Source organism: Eublepharis macularius, chromosome 10 (genome assembly GCF_028583425.1).
Source record: "Eublepharis macularius isolate TG4126 chromosome 10, MPM_Emac_v1.0, whole genome shotgun sequence".
NCBI lineage: Eukaryota > Metazoa > Chordata > Lepidosauria > Squamata > Eublepharidae > Eublepharis > Eublepharis macularius.
Genome location: NC_072799.1, coordinates 14,246,370 through 14,261,920, shown reverse-complemented (window position 1 = coordinate 14,261,920; position 15,551 = coordinate 14,246,370). Strand labels below are relative to the sequence as shown.

General features: G+C 39.6%; 1 protein-coding gene across 2 annotated transcripts in view; it reads left to right on the top strand.

Moving 5' to 3' along the window:
* Positions 1-9,559, top strand: part of ANTXR2 (ANTXR cell adhesion molecule 2) — a 160,879-nt gene extending 151,320 nt beyond the window's left edge. For both annotated transcript variants that reach the window (XM_054990122.1, XM_054990121.1), the window contains one exon: positions 5,711-9,559. In XM_054990122.1, coding sequence (XP_054846097.1) covers positions 5,711-5,749 — 39 coding nt within the window. In that variant the 3' untranslated portion in view covers positions 5,750-9,559. The remainder of the gene's footprint in view (positions 1-5,710) is intronic.
* The last annotated feature ends 5,992 nt before the right edge of the window (positions 9,560-15,551 follow it).

Sequence of the window (15,551 nt, the reverse complement as noted above, 5' to 3'; positions counted from 1 at the left end):
CTGAAACAAGGGCTCTTACGTAATTTTTAAAAATCTCATATATTGCATGAACCATATTTATAAGGTGTTCAGTGTTACCAATCTGTATGTGCTTGCAGGATAGGAGTATACACTAAAAAAAATGTAAAAAAAAAATTAGAGCTTAAAAATCAGTATCCCTGAAATCTGTGTCAGATTCTCTAATCCGTTTAGAGAATCTTGAATTTATCTGGCCATTATTGCCTATGGGGAATAATGGGGGAAACTATCTTGGAAGCTGGAGGGTGGTAATTTTTCAAGCAAATTCCACCAAATTTGCAGAAAACCTACTCCTTCCTTCCATCCCCACCCCCAAGTTTCAGGAAGATTGGACCCTGGGGTCCTGTTCTGTGTGTCCTTGAACAAGCTGCCCCCTGCCAGTTTGGTGTAGAACAGGGTTTGATTCCCCTCTCCTCCACTTGAAGCCAGCTGGGTGACCTTGAGTCAGTCAGAGCTCTCACAGAGCAGGACCACAAGTGACGCCTGACACAGGTTGGACACTAGTCAGCTTCCCTCACGTTTTGATGGGAAATGTAGGCATCCTGGTCTTGCAGCTTGACTCTCTGACTGCTGTCCTATGGACTTTTCAACTGTCACTTGTCCAACATTCCGCCAAGCTGCCTACATTTCCCATCAAAACTTGAGGGAAGCTGACAAGTGTCCAACCTGTGTCAGGAGTCACTTGTGGTCCCGCTCTCAGCCCCATCCACCTGTGTTGTGAGTGTTATGAGGATAATAACAACACTTGTAAACCACTCTGAGTGTGGCATTAAGTTGTCCTGAAGGGTGGTGTATAAATCAAATTATTATTCTCCATTGTTTTCTATGGGAGAAACATTTCCAAGACTTTCCAGGCAATGGGAAGCCTCAAGCAAAGTCCAAGGCTCAGGTGTAGAACATCTGCTTGGCATGCAGGTGGTCCCAAGTTTAATCCCTAGCATCTCCAACTAAAAGGATCAGGTAGAATGTGATGTGAAAGACCTCAGCCCGAGACTCTGTAGAACCACTACTGATCTGAGTAGACAATATTGCCCTTGATAGTCCAATGGTCTCAGTCAGTATAAGGCAACTTTATGCATGTTAGGTGTACTGATCTGTATACAAGATTCCAGATACTGCTTTTTGGAGTTAAAATTGAAAGTCTGGAAAGGAATAAAATTCAGGATTGTATCCAGCACAAAATTTCTGCTTGCACTAGAGCTCTTGCACAAGTGGAAAAGAAAAAAAAAGATAGCTATAGCCACTTATGCTAAGTCAAATGTATTGTATTCCCTCTTGTATTTCTGCTTGCACAAGATGTTGTGTAACCATTTTCTAAACACTTTAACACAGGGAGGAAAGTGCTACGTGTTGCATAAGATCTAGTGCAAGTGGAAGTGTGCTAAGTCCATTTAGGTTTCTGCTTGCACGTTGTTGGCTCCAAGCCAGTGTGTGCAGCTCTAAATTCCTTTTCCATTTTTCTCTCTCTCTTAACCTTCTAAACATTTAGAAGAATCTGCAATATGCCAGGTGAGGTGAAGGAGAGGGGAGAATCTGTTCTTCAACCTATATCTTTAAACCACAACTCTTGTCTTCTCAAATGTATTTGACCCATCTAAACGACGCTGATGTCTCCTGTGGTAATCACAGGATGCTTGCATAACTCATGTTTTAATTACAGTAGCCCTAAGACACTAATTTAGTTCAATTTTATGCCGATACATGTTGGTATTGTTAAGGTTTATGACCCAATGATTTACAAGGCATGACACATCTGAATTCAAAGTGGATGTATTGATTGTTTAATTGAGGACGAGAGCATGAATGTTACATTAAGCCATCACACCAACTGTGGTAATGTGACCAAGAGGACAACCCAATTTAGTAAGAAATGTGGCTCAGGAAATTCCATCCATTTCCAGAAGGGAAGCAAAAGCTTCCATAATATAAACCATAATATATTTTAAACATACAATAACAAGCAAGGAATATTTATTATACACTGCATTATGTCAGAAATAAAGTTGAAAAATAGATCTTGCTTCTTAAGGGATTCTATAGTTGCTTGATCTCATTCGTGTCTTCATCTTTGTTTTGCGGAATTTTGAAATGTAAATATCTAGTATAGCGCATCATTTAGCAAGTACTGCATATCAAAAATGGACTAAAGTGAATATCAAACTTTAGGCTCTGAATCTGAAATATCACACAAATTTCATATGTACATGATGCCACTAGAATCCAGAGTACCGGATATGGTATGTAATAAATGTTAGTGCTAGAAGTTGCTGTGGTTTTCCATGGTAACTTTTAATGCGCCTCCTGCATTATAATGCTGCACACCTTGTCACATTCTATTACTTACTAATGTAGCTTGTTCTTTACTGTGCTGGCATGGAATCTTTTGTAGTTACATCTGGGTGATACAACATCCTTGACCTTCAACGTTAATTAACACTTTCAGTGTGTTTCCCGACATTCTGGGTTTTGCCAAGCAGTTCATGTAAAGACTGTCTCACTGATGTCCATTCTCATTTAATGGGTTTTATTTACAAGCCTATTGATTTGGAAAAGGAAGAGAAAGTAGAGAATACACAATATGTTGCCATGAATGAACATCTCACAACCCTCTCTGTTTACCTGGTTAGATGGATAGTGGAGGATGTTAAAATCTATGTAGTCAAGGGAGATCCCATAGCTCAGTTGCAGAGCTTTCATTTAAAAGATGTTTGCCTTCCCCCTTTCCACCGTATGTGGCCTTCAAGACAGCTTTCAAAATCCATAAAGCAATATAAGTTAGCAGAATGACAACAGTAGATGAAAGATCAACTATTAACTATTAATAACCGTTCAAACGAATTGGTTCTAAAGAGCTCCAGCATAAAAATATTACAGCCATAAAAAAACTAAACAATAAGGCAAGTTGCAGTTCAACATTTGGAAGGCTCACACAGGCAGAACTGACTTTATCATGGGTCTCCAAGGTCACATTAAAAGTGCTGGGGACAAATCTAGGAAAGAACAGTTGTGGTGTCAACATAGACAAATCCCCAACTTTGATCCAGCCTCCAGAGACACTTGGAGAAGGACCTCAAAGGTCTTAACAGGCAGGCTGTGTCATAAGGGAGACATTACATACACTTTTCATGCATGAATGGTCCTAGGTCAGTCCCTAGCATCTCCAGTTTAAATGAAAGACTTTGCCTTCAGTTAGTATTCAAGATTTGCTTTCTGGGGGCGGGGGAATAAGATATTGATTTTAGTTTTTGTTTTTATCGATTTTAACTGTTCACCGCCCAGAGCCCCTGGGGATGGGCGGTATATAAATTGAAATAAATAAATAAAAAAAAATATTTGTCTCCCATTAAGGTTTTCTGCCAACTTTTTGCACCTTCAGGTTTTGGCGGCACAGACAAACAATTTCATCTTAGATACAGAAGAATGGTTATTTGGTTATTTTTTATAGGAAGGAGTGACTGGTTGGTCACACACATTTCTAGGGATATAGGTCTATTCCTTAACTTCATTTTGTCTAAGAAAAAAATCTTGTAGGAATTATGTAAACAAGGTTCAGGTAAGCTAAGGTGATTTAAATTTCCCCAGGCCATGCCACTCTGTACATGACTGATCTCGTCTGATCTCAGTTTAAAAGTTGATTCCCCCCCGCCCCCTGCCATTTTACTGCATGCATGTAGATGTACTAAGAACAGCCACCACCACCCCTTGTTACTTCCTCCCGCACAGCAATATGATGTCCTGATTGTTACTTCCTCCCGCACAGCAATATGATGTCCTGATTTTTCCACTACGTTTCTTAATTTTCAATGTGTCATTTTCAGGGGAATCCAAAACTTGCATGCATGTTCCCAAATGCCCTGAATTATTCTAGAGATAATATACATGAAGCAGCTTGATCCGCTTGAGCAAAGTCCGTAAATACGAAGTTGTGTTTTTAGTACTGTTATTCACAATGCTTTGGCTATGTCTTATTCACATGTTATGTGTGTGAAAAATGTGTGGGAAATGATGAATGTCATCAATCACATGGGAAGGCTGACAATCTCAGATGCATTTTATGAATGCTTGAAAATAAGACTCGTACACTGCTCTATTTTTCTGACATACACAAGTGAATGCTGACAATCATATTTAGATGACTGTCAACATTCACTGGAATATCTTTGGATTTTTTTGGACGTGTAGAATTCTGGGATTGTCATCATTCACATGGGAATGTCAGCTGTCACCAGATTCCAGACACTCCCTGTAGCATCCGTACTCATCAAAGTCCACTGAACTGAGGGGAGTCTTTGTTTAGTTTATACACTATTTAAAACTAAACTTCAGATTAAATTAGGGTGATTAAATATGAACCAAACTTACATGGGGTCCTATTTCAGTATCCACAAATCACAACTGAGGTATTTGATTTGCTAATTTGAAAAGCCCAGCACCTTTTAGCTGAGTGTCACAATCTGTATCTCCAGTTAATGTGTAAAACTGTAACAGGACAGTTCTCATCGGAACACCACATAAAAGTCTAAGCAACAGCCGCCATCTTGTAGGATCTGAGGTGTTCTCACATCAGATCCTACAAGATGGCATTCTTACATCAGATCTCAGAAATGCCCATTGTTGTGGCACCAAAGATTAACAAGTTTATGATCTTTTATGAACTTAACTCATTGGATTCTTGGAATTCTTGACTATATAGAATTAGTTGTATTTTTACTTGTATGAACCATAAAGCAAAATGTCACTATATTGTTTTGGATCCTGTTTATATTGGCAATGATTAAACTGCCCCAATAAAATCTTTCTTTTTATTCTTTGACTACAACTTCATGACAGCCTATCAGGCCAAGCTATGTTTCCATAAATTAAAACTTGTGCAGTGTCTTACAGTTAATTTTTTTTAAAAAAATGTTCATTAGATTTTCCTAAAAATAACAACTATAACAGAACTGCAATAACAATAATTCAAGTTTACAACACATAACATGCAACTGCATAGAGGTTGACAATAGGTATAGTTAAGATAGTATAACAGCTTAATATATAGCAATCATTTTAAGCTTATTTGGAATCAAGTTTTTCAATTTATTTTTTTCTACAAATTCTAGAAAAGGATACCATTTTTCAAATAAATCATATTGATAATTTGGGTTATGGTTAAATTTTTGATTTATTCAGCTGAAGATCACCAACCCTGAAGACACTTTGTGCTGTCTTTCAAAAACTGGCATATTAGTTGCTGTAAAAAATTGTCCAAACCACCATCTCTTCCACTTGAAGGTCTCACAAATAAACCTAAATTTGTCTAAAAAAATATGGAAAAAACAGAGCTATTTGGTTTGTATTCTACCACTCCACTCAATAATGTGCAATACCTTCCTCTGGTATCTTTGGCTCCTTCCGCCAAAAGAAGGCCCCATATTTAGCTGAGTGCCGTTAGAGGATCCAACTTAACATGTCTTCGTAGTAATATTACTGATATTGAAAGCACATTTGTAGTATATATTGATTTAGGATCCTTGTTATCGAGAAATCATTGAATTTATGAGGTTCCTGTTAACAAACAATGGACAGCCTTCTGGTTCCCACTGATTCAATCTAATGCATCACAGCCATTTTCTAACCAGGTGCCATGTGCCTTTTTTGTATCGTATCTATCATCCACAATTAACAGTTGCATTATCTTTTCTCTCTCTAGGGCCGATGCATGAACTTCACCCGAGTCCAGTCTCAGTAAAGGAATGCAAAAAGATGAACGACCATCACTCTTGAATGATAACCAAAGAAAGATAATGAAGCACTTCTACCAAAATCCTCAGATGGCCACCCAGAAGGTTGTTCCATTTGGATCCACCATAAGCCACTTTTTCTGCACTAAGCTTTTACATCCGCCATTTTCTTCTACGCTTGTTACCTCATACAATATCCATTCAGTATTATATGATTTGCAGTGGTCATCACGTGAAGAAGAACATTGACTTTGTGTGCCTTGGTTTTTGCTGAAAATCGAGTACAGGAATCACAAAGGAAACAAACCACCCAAAATGTCGGCTTTTGTTCTCATCCCCTCAGTATTGTAGATGAACGAGATGTACTCATGCCTTTCTGTGCCTTTACCAAGAGCGGCATTGTTTCTCAGATGTGGAGACGGCACTTGTTATTTAAATAGGAAAGTATTAGCCACAGGCAGAAGAGAGAAATTCCCACCAGGCTTGGAAAAATGTAAGAGTTCATTGCCTTGCAGCGACGTCCTATCACTAAATCCTTTTGAGTCTGTCCCCACCACCACATCGGATTGTGCCTTACGGGAACCTTCTGACTGAAAATCTTGTCACTTTAACACTGAGTAGTGCACACGCTTGACAAAATGTAGACACGGGGCCTCAAGGTATTAGTGGCAAGCAAGACTTTGCCCTTTAGTTTCTGAAGACACCTTTCTTTCATTATGTACCCAGGACAGGAAGAAAAAATTAATAGAGCGTTATTCCATGGGAAGACAGCCTGCAAGCAGAGATCTTGAGCAGAGATGGAGGGACTGATGCTTAAAGGCCTTGGCACTGTGGCTGATACGTTCCCCCCCACCATGCACTCAGCGCTCAGTAGCGCATAAAAACATTACACTTTATGAACATATTAGTGATTCTAGGCTTTCTGTTTTGTTGTTGTTGTTTTAATATTGAAAAACAGTTGCCACAAAGCTGGTATCTCAGGGTCCGTCTCTCCCCACCCCCCACCCCATCCCCACATCTCCAAGGGCTCTTTGGCGTCACAAGCCAGTAACTCTCTTTGCATGAGAATTTCAAAGTTTAATTAATATAATTAAAGGCAACAGCAAGCAGCAGCCTGTGAAGGTTTTGCTCATCTTTTTTATGCCTTTTGACATTGAATGACCTATTACTGTATGCGCATTACTCAGTTTTTGAGGAGGGTACCACATCTTGGTGGAGATTCAACACTGAGGCCAAAGGAGGGGGGAACCACTGAGAGAGAAGAAGGGAGCCCTCCTATACTCAGTTTATAAATTAAATTTACAGAAGTGCTGGCCATTGGAAAACGTTGACAAAGTATGTATTACAATTTTTTTAGGGGGAAAAAAACAGGGTTGTGTCACGTCGGCGGTGCCAAATTATGTTAGCGTGAGTGGAAACACTGTGGGGGAGGAAGGAGGCAGCAGCTGAAGAGAGAGGCTCAAATGATCCAGTCACTTTCGATACTGTACTTCAGATGCAAAATGGATATTCGAGTCGAAACCTGACAAAGTGCGCCTGCTTTGATGGGAACCGGTATAGACAGTGACCAGTGGCTGGGTCAGTGGGATGCCTCTCTGCGAGCAGGAAGGCTTATCAAATGACACTAAAAATAAGTTCAACAACCATCACGTTTGAGGGGAAAAGGCGAATATTTCACATTGGCTGGGCATGCGTGCGCACAAGACGGGAAAGAGCGAAGGGATGCGTACTGGGCTAATTATCCCCCCTTTATGGCTTTTCATTGAAATTGCAAGGGACGTAAAATAATTCCCTTGGTCGGTGGCCAAATGCACGGCTCTTCCCAAGCACGTCTGCCATCACAACATAGCCTCTTGCTTCCACTGCACATTGGATTGAGATGATCCGTGCCACTGGGAGCAATGCCAGTGCCCCTTGAGAGCACCTGTCAATAAAATCCTTTACCTGAAGCTTCTACGGTCACTTCTCACTTTTATTAAAACCCTTCTTCCCAGAAGCAATGCATGCTTTCACTGGGTATGCAGTCAGCTTCGACTCACTGGTGTCATCCAATAGATTCACCTTCCCGTGGCATCACATGAGTTCCAGGAAGGCATGTCACAGGCTAACTCAGGGGATTTATGCTTGCTGTACAATTATTTAAATTTGTTGGCTGCTATGCCATGTGTAATGTGCAGGTTTGGCAATGTAAGTAGACTAAGGAAATGTGATGCAGTTGCTTTCTGCAAGCTCTAGCAAGAATAGAATTCTGTCTTTGTAATGAGGCCTCCAGATCTTTTTAGACAAGGGCTGATTCCGCACACGTTGGATAATGCACTTTCAATGCACTTTATCAATCGTTTGAGGTGGATTTTTTGTTCCGCACACAAAAAAATCCATTCTAAATGATCTATAAAGAGGATTGGAAGTGCATTATCCAACGTGTGCGGAATCAGCCAAGGAGATAGTTCATTTTAATGTCCAAAACAGACATTGTATAAATGCAGTCTTTCTCTACAAGCAGATCTTTTAATTTACTGAAAACTCCTGGTTAAGTCTGTGTAAATTCCAGCTTCCTCATCTCACACTGAAAACTAAACCAAGTCCATTTTCACTCTGTGCTTACCTTGATAAATGGTGCTTCAGATGGAGCTTCAGATTAGGGTCAAAGCCGCTGAAACACTCGGTATGAAATGTGAAATAAATTCAGATGTACCACATGTAACAAAATGGTTCAATCGAATTGAAATGTTCAGGAAAGAAAACGGTCTTTTAAAAATATTCCTTCTAGATAGCAAATGTGAACCCATCCACTCCCTTTTAAAGGTACATTTAAAAAATGCTACCATGAAAACTGTGTTTTAGGAGACTCCAGTAATGAATATTTAAGGAGAGGATGTTAGTAATATATTCGTGGCATTTAAAAAGGTACTCTTTTACATGAATCATAGTTTCAACTTTTTGGTTTATTGTTTTCAAGAAATAAAACTGCAACATGGTGCTTTATCACAAGATATCTTTTATGCAGAGCAATGGAGATTTCACAGATTGTATCATTTCTCCCTTTTTATTATTATATTATTTTTATTTTTTTAAATCCTTTCTTCATTTGTAACATGTATCTTAATTGGTAAATAACATCCCAATGAGATACAGTTAAATATTGACAGAAATAGGCAGAATTTAAGGCCTGTTTTCAAGAGCCCATGATTTCAGAAAGAGTGTGTGGCTGTTTGTTAAATTCACGCACAGCAAGTTTCAGTAAAAAATGATCCAAAACATTAACATAGTATATTAAAAGTATTAAAGCGATACTTTTTTTAAAATGGAAAAGGCCATCCGTACAAATATCTCAATGTGTTTTCATGTATATATTACCAGCCAATAATAATATTGTGGTAAGAGAAAAGTGGATTGAATCCCATGGCGTTAGATGGTCATGTGGAAAGGACTAGCTGAGAAAACACACACTTTTATTTAAAATTGTTTCTAAAGTGAAGAAAATGGCACTGGAAATGACAGGATTTCGAGTGGTGCCAGAAGGTGTGTTACCTTTCCATATAAATTATTTTTCATCCATTCCTCTATGTGTGTGTGTGAGAGAGAGAGAGAGAGAGACCCCTGAATATTGTGGCTAAACAGAAGACTATGTTAATCTCTGTGCTGAAATTATGAATTTTCCTGTGTCAGGAAATATAATTCATTATGCAATGAAGCTGTTTAAAAAATAAAAGCAACCCACCTTAAGACGTGTACATATATTAGCCATAACGGAGTTCAATTCTTTAGATCTTGTTAAATAAACTAATAAAATATCCACATGGGCAACTGTGTTCCAAACCTGAATCTGTTTTCTGTTATCATTTGCTGTATAACACTGAATCTTTGACAAGGAAACGGAGCCACTTCTTTCCTACCCCAAAATATGTTTTTGCTTGTCAGTTCCCTCCCAATCATACTATAAGTGCATAAAACTCAAGAATATTACAATTCATCAACACCTTTTTATTTTCCAGCCATTGACAGATCTGATCAGTATTTTGAGATGAGCAAATTTTAAAATCTTTTCAATTACAATCTGTTATGTATTGATGTAATCCTGTCCTAATCCAAAATGTAGGAATTAAGGTTTGCTTTCATTTAATCGTTTGGCGGTAATGCCTATTCCATGCAATGTGGATATATATGAGTAACACCTGCCTTAGTGGGGGATACAGTATTGGAAGTATTGATGGTAAAAGTGCCTTTTACATGGATGTTACAGCATCAGAATATCCAAAACAAAGTACCTTTTAAGGCCAACAATGTGCAAGTTTTTGAGTTCTCCGGAGCCCCTCATCAGGCTGGATGTTAAAGGAGGTGGGCAAAAGATGTTTCATGCCCTGATCTTAAGGCCTTTTGTCTGCATCTGTAGAATTCCAGACAGGTTTGAATGAATGAAGAGGTGCTGGACTCTATAAACCAGTTGAACCGTGTAAAAAAAAATGCTGTGGCTTGAATCCTACAATGACAGCACTCCCGTTGAGTTTCAATCCAGCTACAACAGAGGTTTTCCTCCACTGGAAAGTTCTCTTCCTCTGCTACTAGGACTTCTGCACATGCAAGATCAGTGTTTTCCAAGAAGCCCTTGTGCACACAAACAGCCCAACTCTGTCCTGGAACAAGTGCTAAGATACTTGTAAGATGAATATATTAGAACTGGATATCTCTGGCCTAACTGAAAATCTTACGGCTACTGCAAGTTTGTGCTGGAGTTTGGAGCTTTGAATGCACCCATTAATGATAGGGTACAAAAATCTGATTTGTTCCCTGTGACCCTCTTTCTCAGGAAACCCCCTTTCACAGTACTATATTGAAGATGTATTTTCCCAGGGTATTTATGCTGTGGCAGAGAGTCCTATTGCCTTGATCCAAGACTAGGGAGATGGGGTGCTTAGAACATGGGTCCCGACTCCCTAGAGCTTGTTAAGGAAAATACATGCCAGATTGTATGTCCGCCCAATCAGAGTGTAGGTTTTTGATTCTAAATATTCTGCTGTTGTGGCCTTGAAAACACAAATAAAATCACCCACAAGAAAAAGATTCCAAAAAGAATTCACTTCCAACTATAACAACAAATAAAATACCAAACACAGGAGAAAGCGAAAAGGTAAGACTGAAATTTCAGTGGGGAGGCAAATAGATCAGCAACTACTAACCCATTACAAAGGGTCCGTTTTAAGAACCCTCAGTGTTTTGTTGTTAGTATTTTCTGCCAATATGGTAATTGAATTAATTGATGCAAATTGAGATAAAACTAATTACTGTTTTATAATCGTATTTCCATTTGTTTTTAATTTAACCAGAAAGTATGGTTTTCACTGAGCATTAATCTCTTGGCCTGAAACAAAAAGAGGCAGTTCAGGCTGCCTGTTGTTAAACAGAAAGGTATGAGAATATTATTCACTGCCATAACTGAGGTTTGTCCTTACTGGAAACAGAAAAAACACTCAAGGCACAGACTGGTTTGTATGTATCTATAATGAATTCTAATCTGCTACATTTTCACCTGATCTAGTTTTAATGCCACTCATTCGTAATTCATTGCTAATGTGTTAATTGCTTACACAGTGCAGTTTCATTAAATAATAAGCAGCTATGGAATATCAAAACTATTCTCTATAAACTGTTTGTACTGGCATCTTTATGTCAAACCAAAAGGAAAGAAGGGCAGTCAAAAAGGCAACCATGAACATGACTCCAGTGGGACAAGCCCATGGAAATGAAACATTTCTATATTTATTTAGAAAAGATCTACCCAGAAATGTGGCACTCAAGATAGCAAACGAGCATGAAGATACAAAATAAAATAAACATATACCCAGAAATGTGGCATGCGGGTAAGTTAACAAAAACGAATACGTGAGTAAGAATTGCACTACATAAATCTAACAATTGAAACAGATTAAAAGCAATAGAACCATAAACCGGGGACTGCAAGATAAAAACAGCACAGCAACCACAGAATGGGATTAGAACAGCTTTGGCCACAGATAAAATAGTTGATGAAATTGCTCATAAAGCACTGCTAATTACCTCTATAAAATATCGGAAAGGGTTGCATATTGGATCATAGCACTTGCACAATTCTCTTTCATTTCAATGAGGGTTGTGCAGGAGAATTTCCAGCATATTGTGATTCTAGTAACCAACATTTTCTCCAATAAACAGCTCTCTTTCGTGAACAGTCACAGGTAATGGGGGGAGGGGAATAATATAAAAATAACATGCCATCCTATGGCACCATGAAAATAACATTAAGCCAGATCCTTCTTTCTGGCATCCCAGTTCTGGTTAGAAGGATGAGCTAATAAAGCATTCCTAGGAAATGGTTACAAACACTTTATATATATTTTAGCCAAAGTGTAACTGTTGCATTCCAAAAAGCATGAGTATGTGTGTGCTGAGAGTACACAATACAGCACAGGGAGTTCCTGGGATTCTCCGAATTGAGTCCAATGGCACCTTAAGAGACCAACAAGTTTTTCAGGGTGTACACTTTTGACACACAGCTCTGAAGCTCTGGTGTCTGAAGAAGGGAGCTCTGACTCAAAAGCTCATACCCTGAAAATCTTGTTGGTCTCTAAGGTGGCACTGGACTCAAATCCTGCTGTTCTACTACGAAACGACACAGCCACTTCACATGAAACTGCAATTCTCTGTGGCTTAAACTAGTTGGGGGGAAGCATGTTTTTTCTGAACAGCAAGATTCAAGTCCAGTAACCCTTTAACTACCTACAAGATTACCGGAATATAAATTTTCAAAAGTCAAATCTCCCTTTGTCAGATACGGAGAGGGAGCTTTGACTCTTGAAAGCTTATACCTTGGGAATCTTGTAGGTCTTTAGGGGGCCACTGGGCTCAATTCTTGTTGTTCTACTGCAGACCAACGTGGCTACCCACCTGAAACTCTGTGTCCCCCCTCCCCTGGGATACTGTTAGAAGTGGCCCACAATCATAGGGTTGAAATATCCCAGTTATCCTAAACAGAGGTCTTCAAAAATGACATGATACAAATGTGGGAACTTTCTTATCAACAATAGGACAGAATATCCATTAATATCTTCCCATAGTCATAGATGCAGAGGAGTTAGCCGTGTTAGTCTGTAGTAGCAAAATCAAAAAGAGTCCAGTAGCACCTTTAAGACTAACCAACTTTATTGTAGCATAAGCTTTCGAGAATCACAGTTCTCTTTGTCAGATGCATGGAGGGCCCTCCATGCATCTGACGAAGAGAACTGTGATTCTCGAAAGCTTATGCTACAATAAAGTTGGTTAGTCTTAAAGGTGCTATCTTCCCATAATTAATGATTTCAGACCGTACCTAACAGTTGGATTTTATACTGAAATTTCCAAATGAGGACTGCAGTGGAATTCAAGCTTTGCAATTGCCTAAGAGGATTTCAGCTGGATCTGATGAAGCCTAGCACTGAAGAAGCAGGTCATGATAATGGGCAAAAAGCCCTTGGGCTGAAGGCTAGCTCATTCCAAGGCTCCAGCTCTGGCCTCTGTTCTGCTGCACCTAAGAATAACAATGTGGGTTCTCAGGCTGATTCCGCACACCTTGGATAATGCACTTTCAATGCAGTTTATCAATCATTTGAGGTGGATTTTGAGTGATTCCGCACAAGTTGGATAATGCACTTCCAATTCTCTTTATAGATCATTTGGAATGGATTTTTTTCGTGTGCAGAACAAAAAATCCACCTCAAATTATTGATAAAGTGCATTGAAAGTGCATTATCCAACATATGCGGAATCAGCCCTTTTGTTCCGCACACAAAAAAAATCAGTTCCAAATGATCTATAAAGAGGATTGGAAGTGCATTATCCAACATGTGCGGAATCATTCTCAGAAAGACTTGTGAATTCCTTTTCCTATCCCATTTGGGTTTATGTGCTTTAACTTCCATTTGCTGATGGTGAGTGACCCTAAAGGGCTCATGGGGCCACATCCTCTGAAGGGAGGGAGGAGGAACCTTTTGATTCCCTTGAGATCTTTCCTTCAAAACTTTAAATTCGATGGGATCACACATCTTCCAGCTTACCAGTTATATGCTCGCCATTGAGACTTGAGGCCAAAATGAAAGAACAACATCCAATCAGGAATGAAAGCTGGCAATAAATCAATTTTATTCCTGACAGAGGAAGCAACAAACCCTAAAATCAGTGTTGTTAGATTATTAAGAAGGCAAAAGAATGGTTGTTGTGGGTTTTCCGGGCTGTATTGCCGTGGTCTTGGCATTGTAGTTCCTGACGTTTCGCCAGCAGCTGTGGCTGGCATCTTCAGAGGTGTAGCACCAAAAGACAGAGATCTCTCAGTGTCCTCAGTCTCTCAGTCTCTGTCTTTTGGTGCTACACCTCTGAAGATGCCAGCCACAGCTGCTGGCGAAACGTCAGGAACTACAATGCCAAGACCACGGCAATACAGCCCGGAAAACCCACAACAACCATCGTTCTCCGGCCGTGAAAGCCTTCGACAATACAAGGCAAAAGAACTTAAAACAATATGTACGACAGCAGGATTTGAGTCTAGTGGCACTTTAGAGACCAACAAGATTTTCAGAATGTAAGCTTTCAAGAGCTTCTTCCTTCAGACTCGCTTCTTCCTTTGTTGTCTGAAGAAGGGAACTTTGACTCTCGGAAGCTTGTAACCTGAAAATCTTGTTGGTCTTTAAGGAGCCACTGGACTCAAATCCTGCTGTTCTATTGCAGAACAACATGGCTACCCACCTAAAACATGTACAACAGTTGTAGTAACCAGGAGATTCAGCAAATGACATTCTAGATTAAAACCACACAGATTTTATAATACGTGAGATGATTTAATCTTGACTGAAATAGCGCACTTCCTTTCCTGATTTTAGTCCCTTGCCTGGCAAAGACAACAGTCTGTGCATTCCCAGTTATATGATCACAGTTTTACCTTCCGTACAAAGGAAAGGATAAGGATAGTTCAACAAGAGAAAAATTATGTATCATTCTTTGAATAAAGACCTACCGGGAATGTCACACACACCGGCCAGATACGTTTTGACACTTGTCACTGTTTTAGATGAGGCATCAATTCCTCTTTCCCCATACGGCAAAGTTTCCAGTAAGAATATACGAGTCTTCTGATATGCAAGTAAAACGGAGCATCATAAGCAATGATTCCATAATCCTCGGAGACTGGAGTGTATATGGGGGAGGGGGGCGGTTTCTAGAAGTAGTTGCAGTTGCTAAGATTTGCAGCAGTTGCAGTTGCTAAGATTTCTCTCATTGAAGAGGGACCTATGATACAGGGACAAAAGTGAAAAAGATTTCATTCAAGATTTGGGTGGGAACTTGCCAAAGGAATGGAAGCACGCAGGAGTCCACATAAAGTGGATTTGTCATCTCTGATAAGAACATGCTTGTGGAAGCTTTCTGAAGCAGGCTCATCAATCAAAGATATATTTGCACCAAACATGAAGGGAGCTCTGACTCTCAAAAGGGTACACTGAAAATCCTCTGCTTGTTTCCCGCTAAGATTCTCTGATAACCATCTTGTCTTACCCTTCAGCCGAACACTTCAGTCTGACCCTCCAGGGAGAGCTCACAGTCTCTCCAGCTCATGACATGTGCATGCGTGCATGCATGCACACACACAGGCTAAAGGATAACACATCAGTTGCTTAGTAAACCAGCCAAAGAACCAGATTTGTCTTTCAAATCTCAGTGCTTGCTGTCTCCCTCTTCTTCACACCCACTGACCGCTATACTCACCAGTTAACTAGCTGGGTTGGAATATGGTCTGAGTGTCACAGTTAT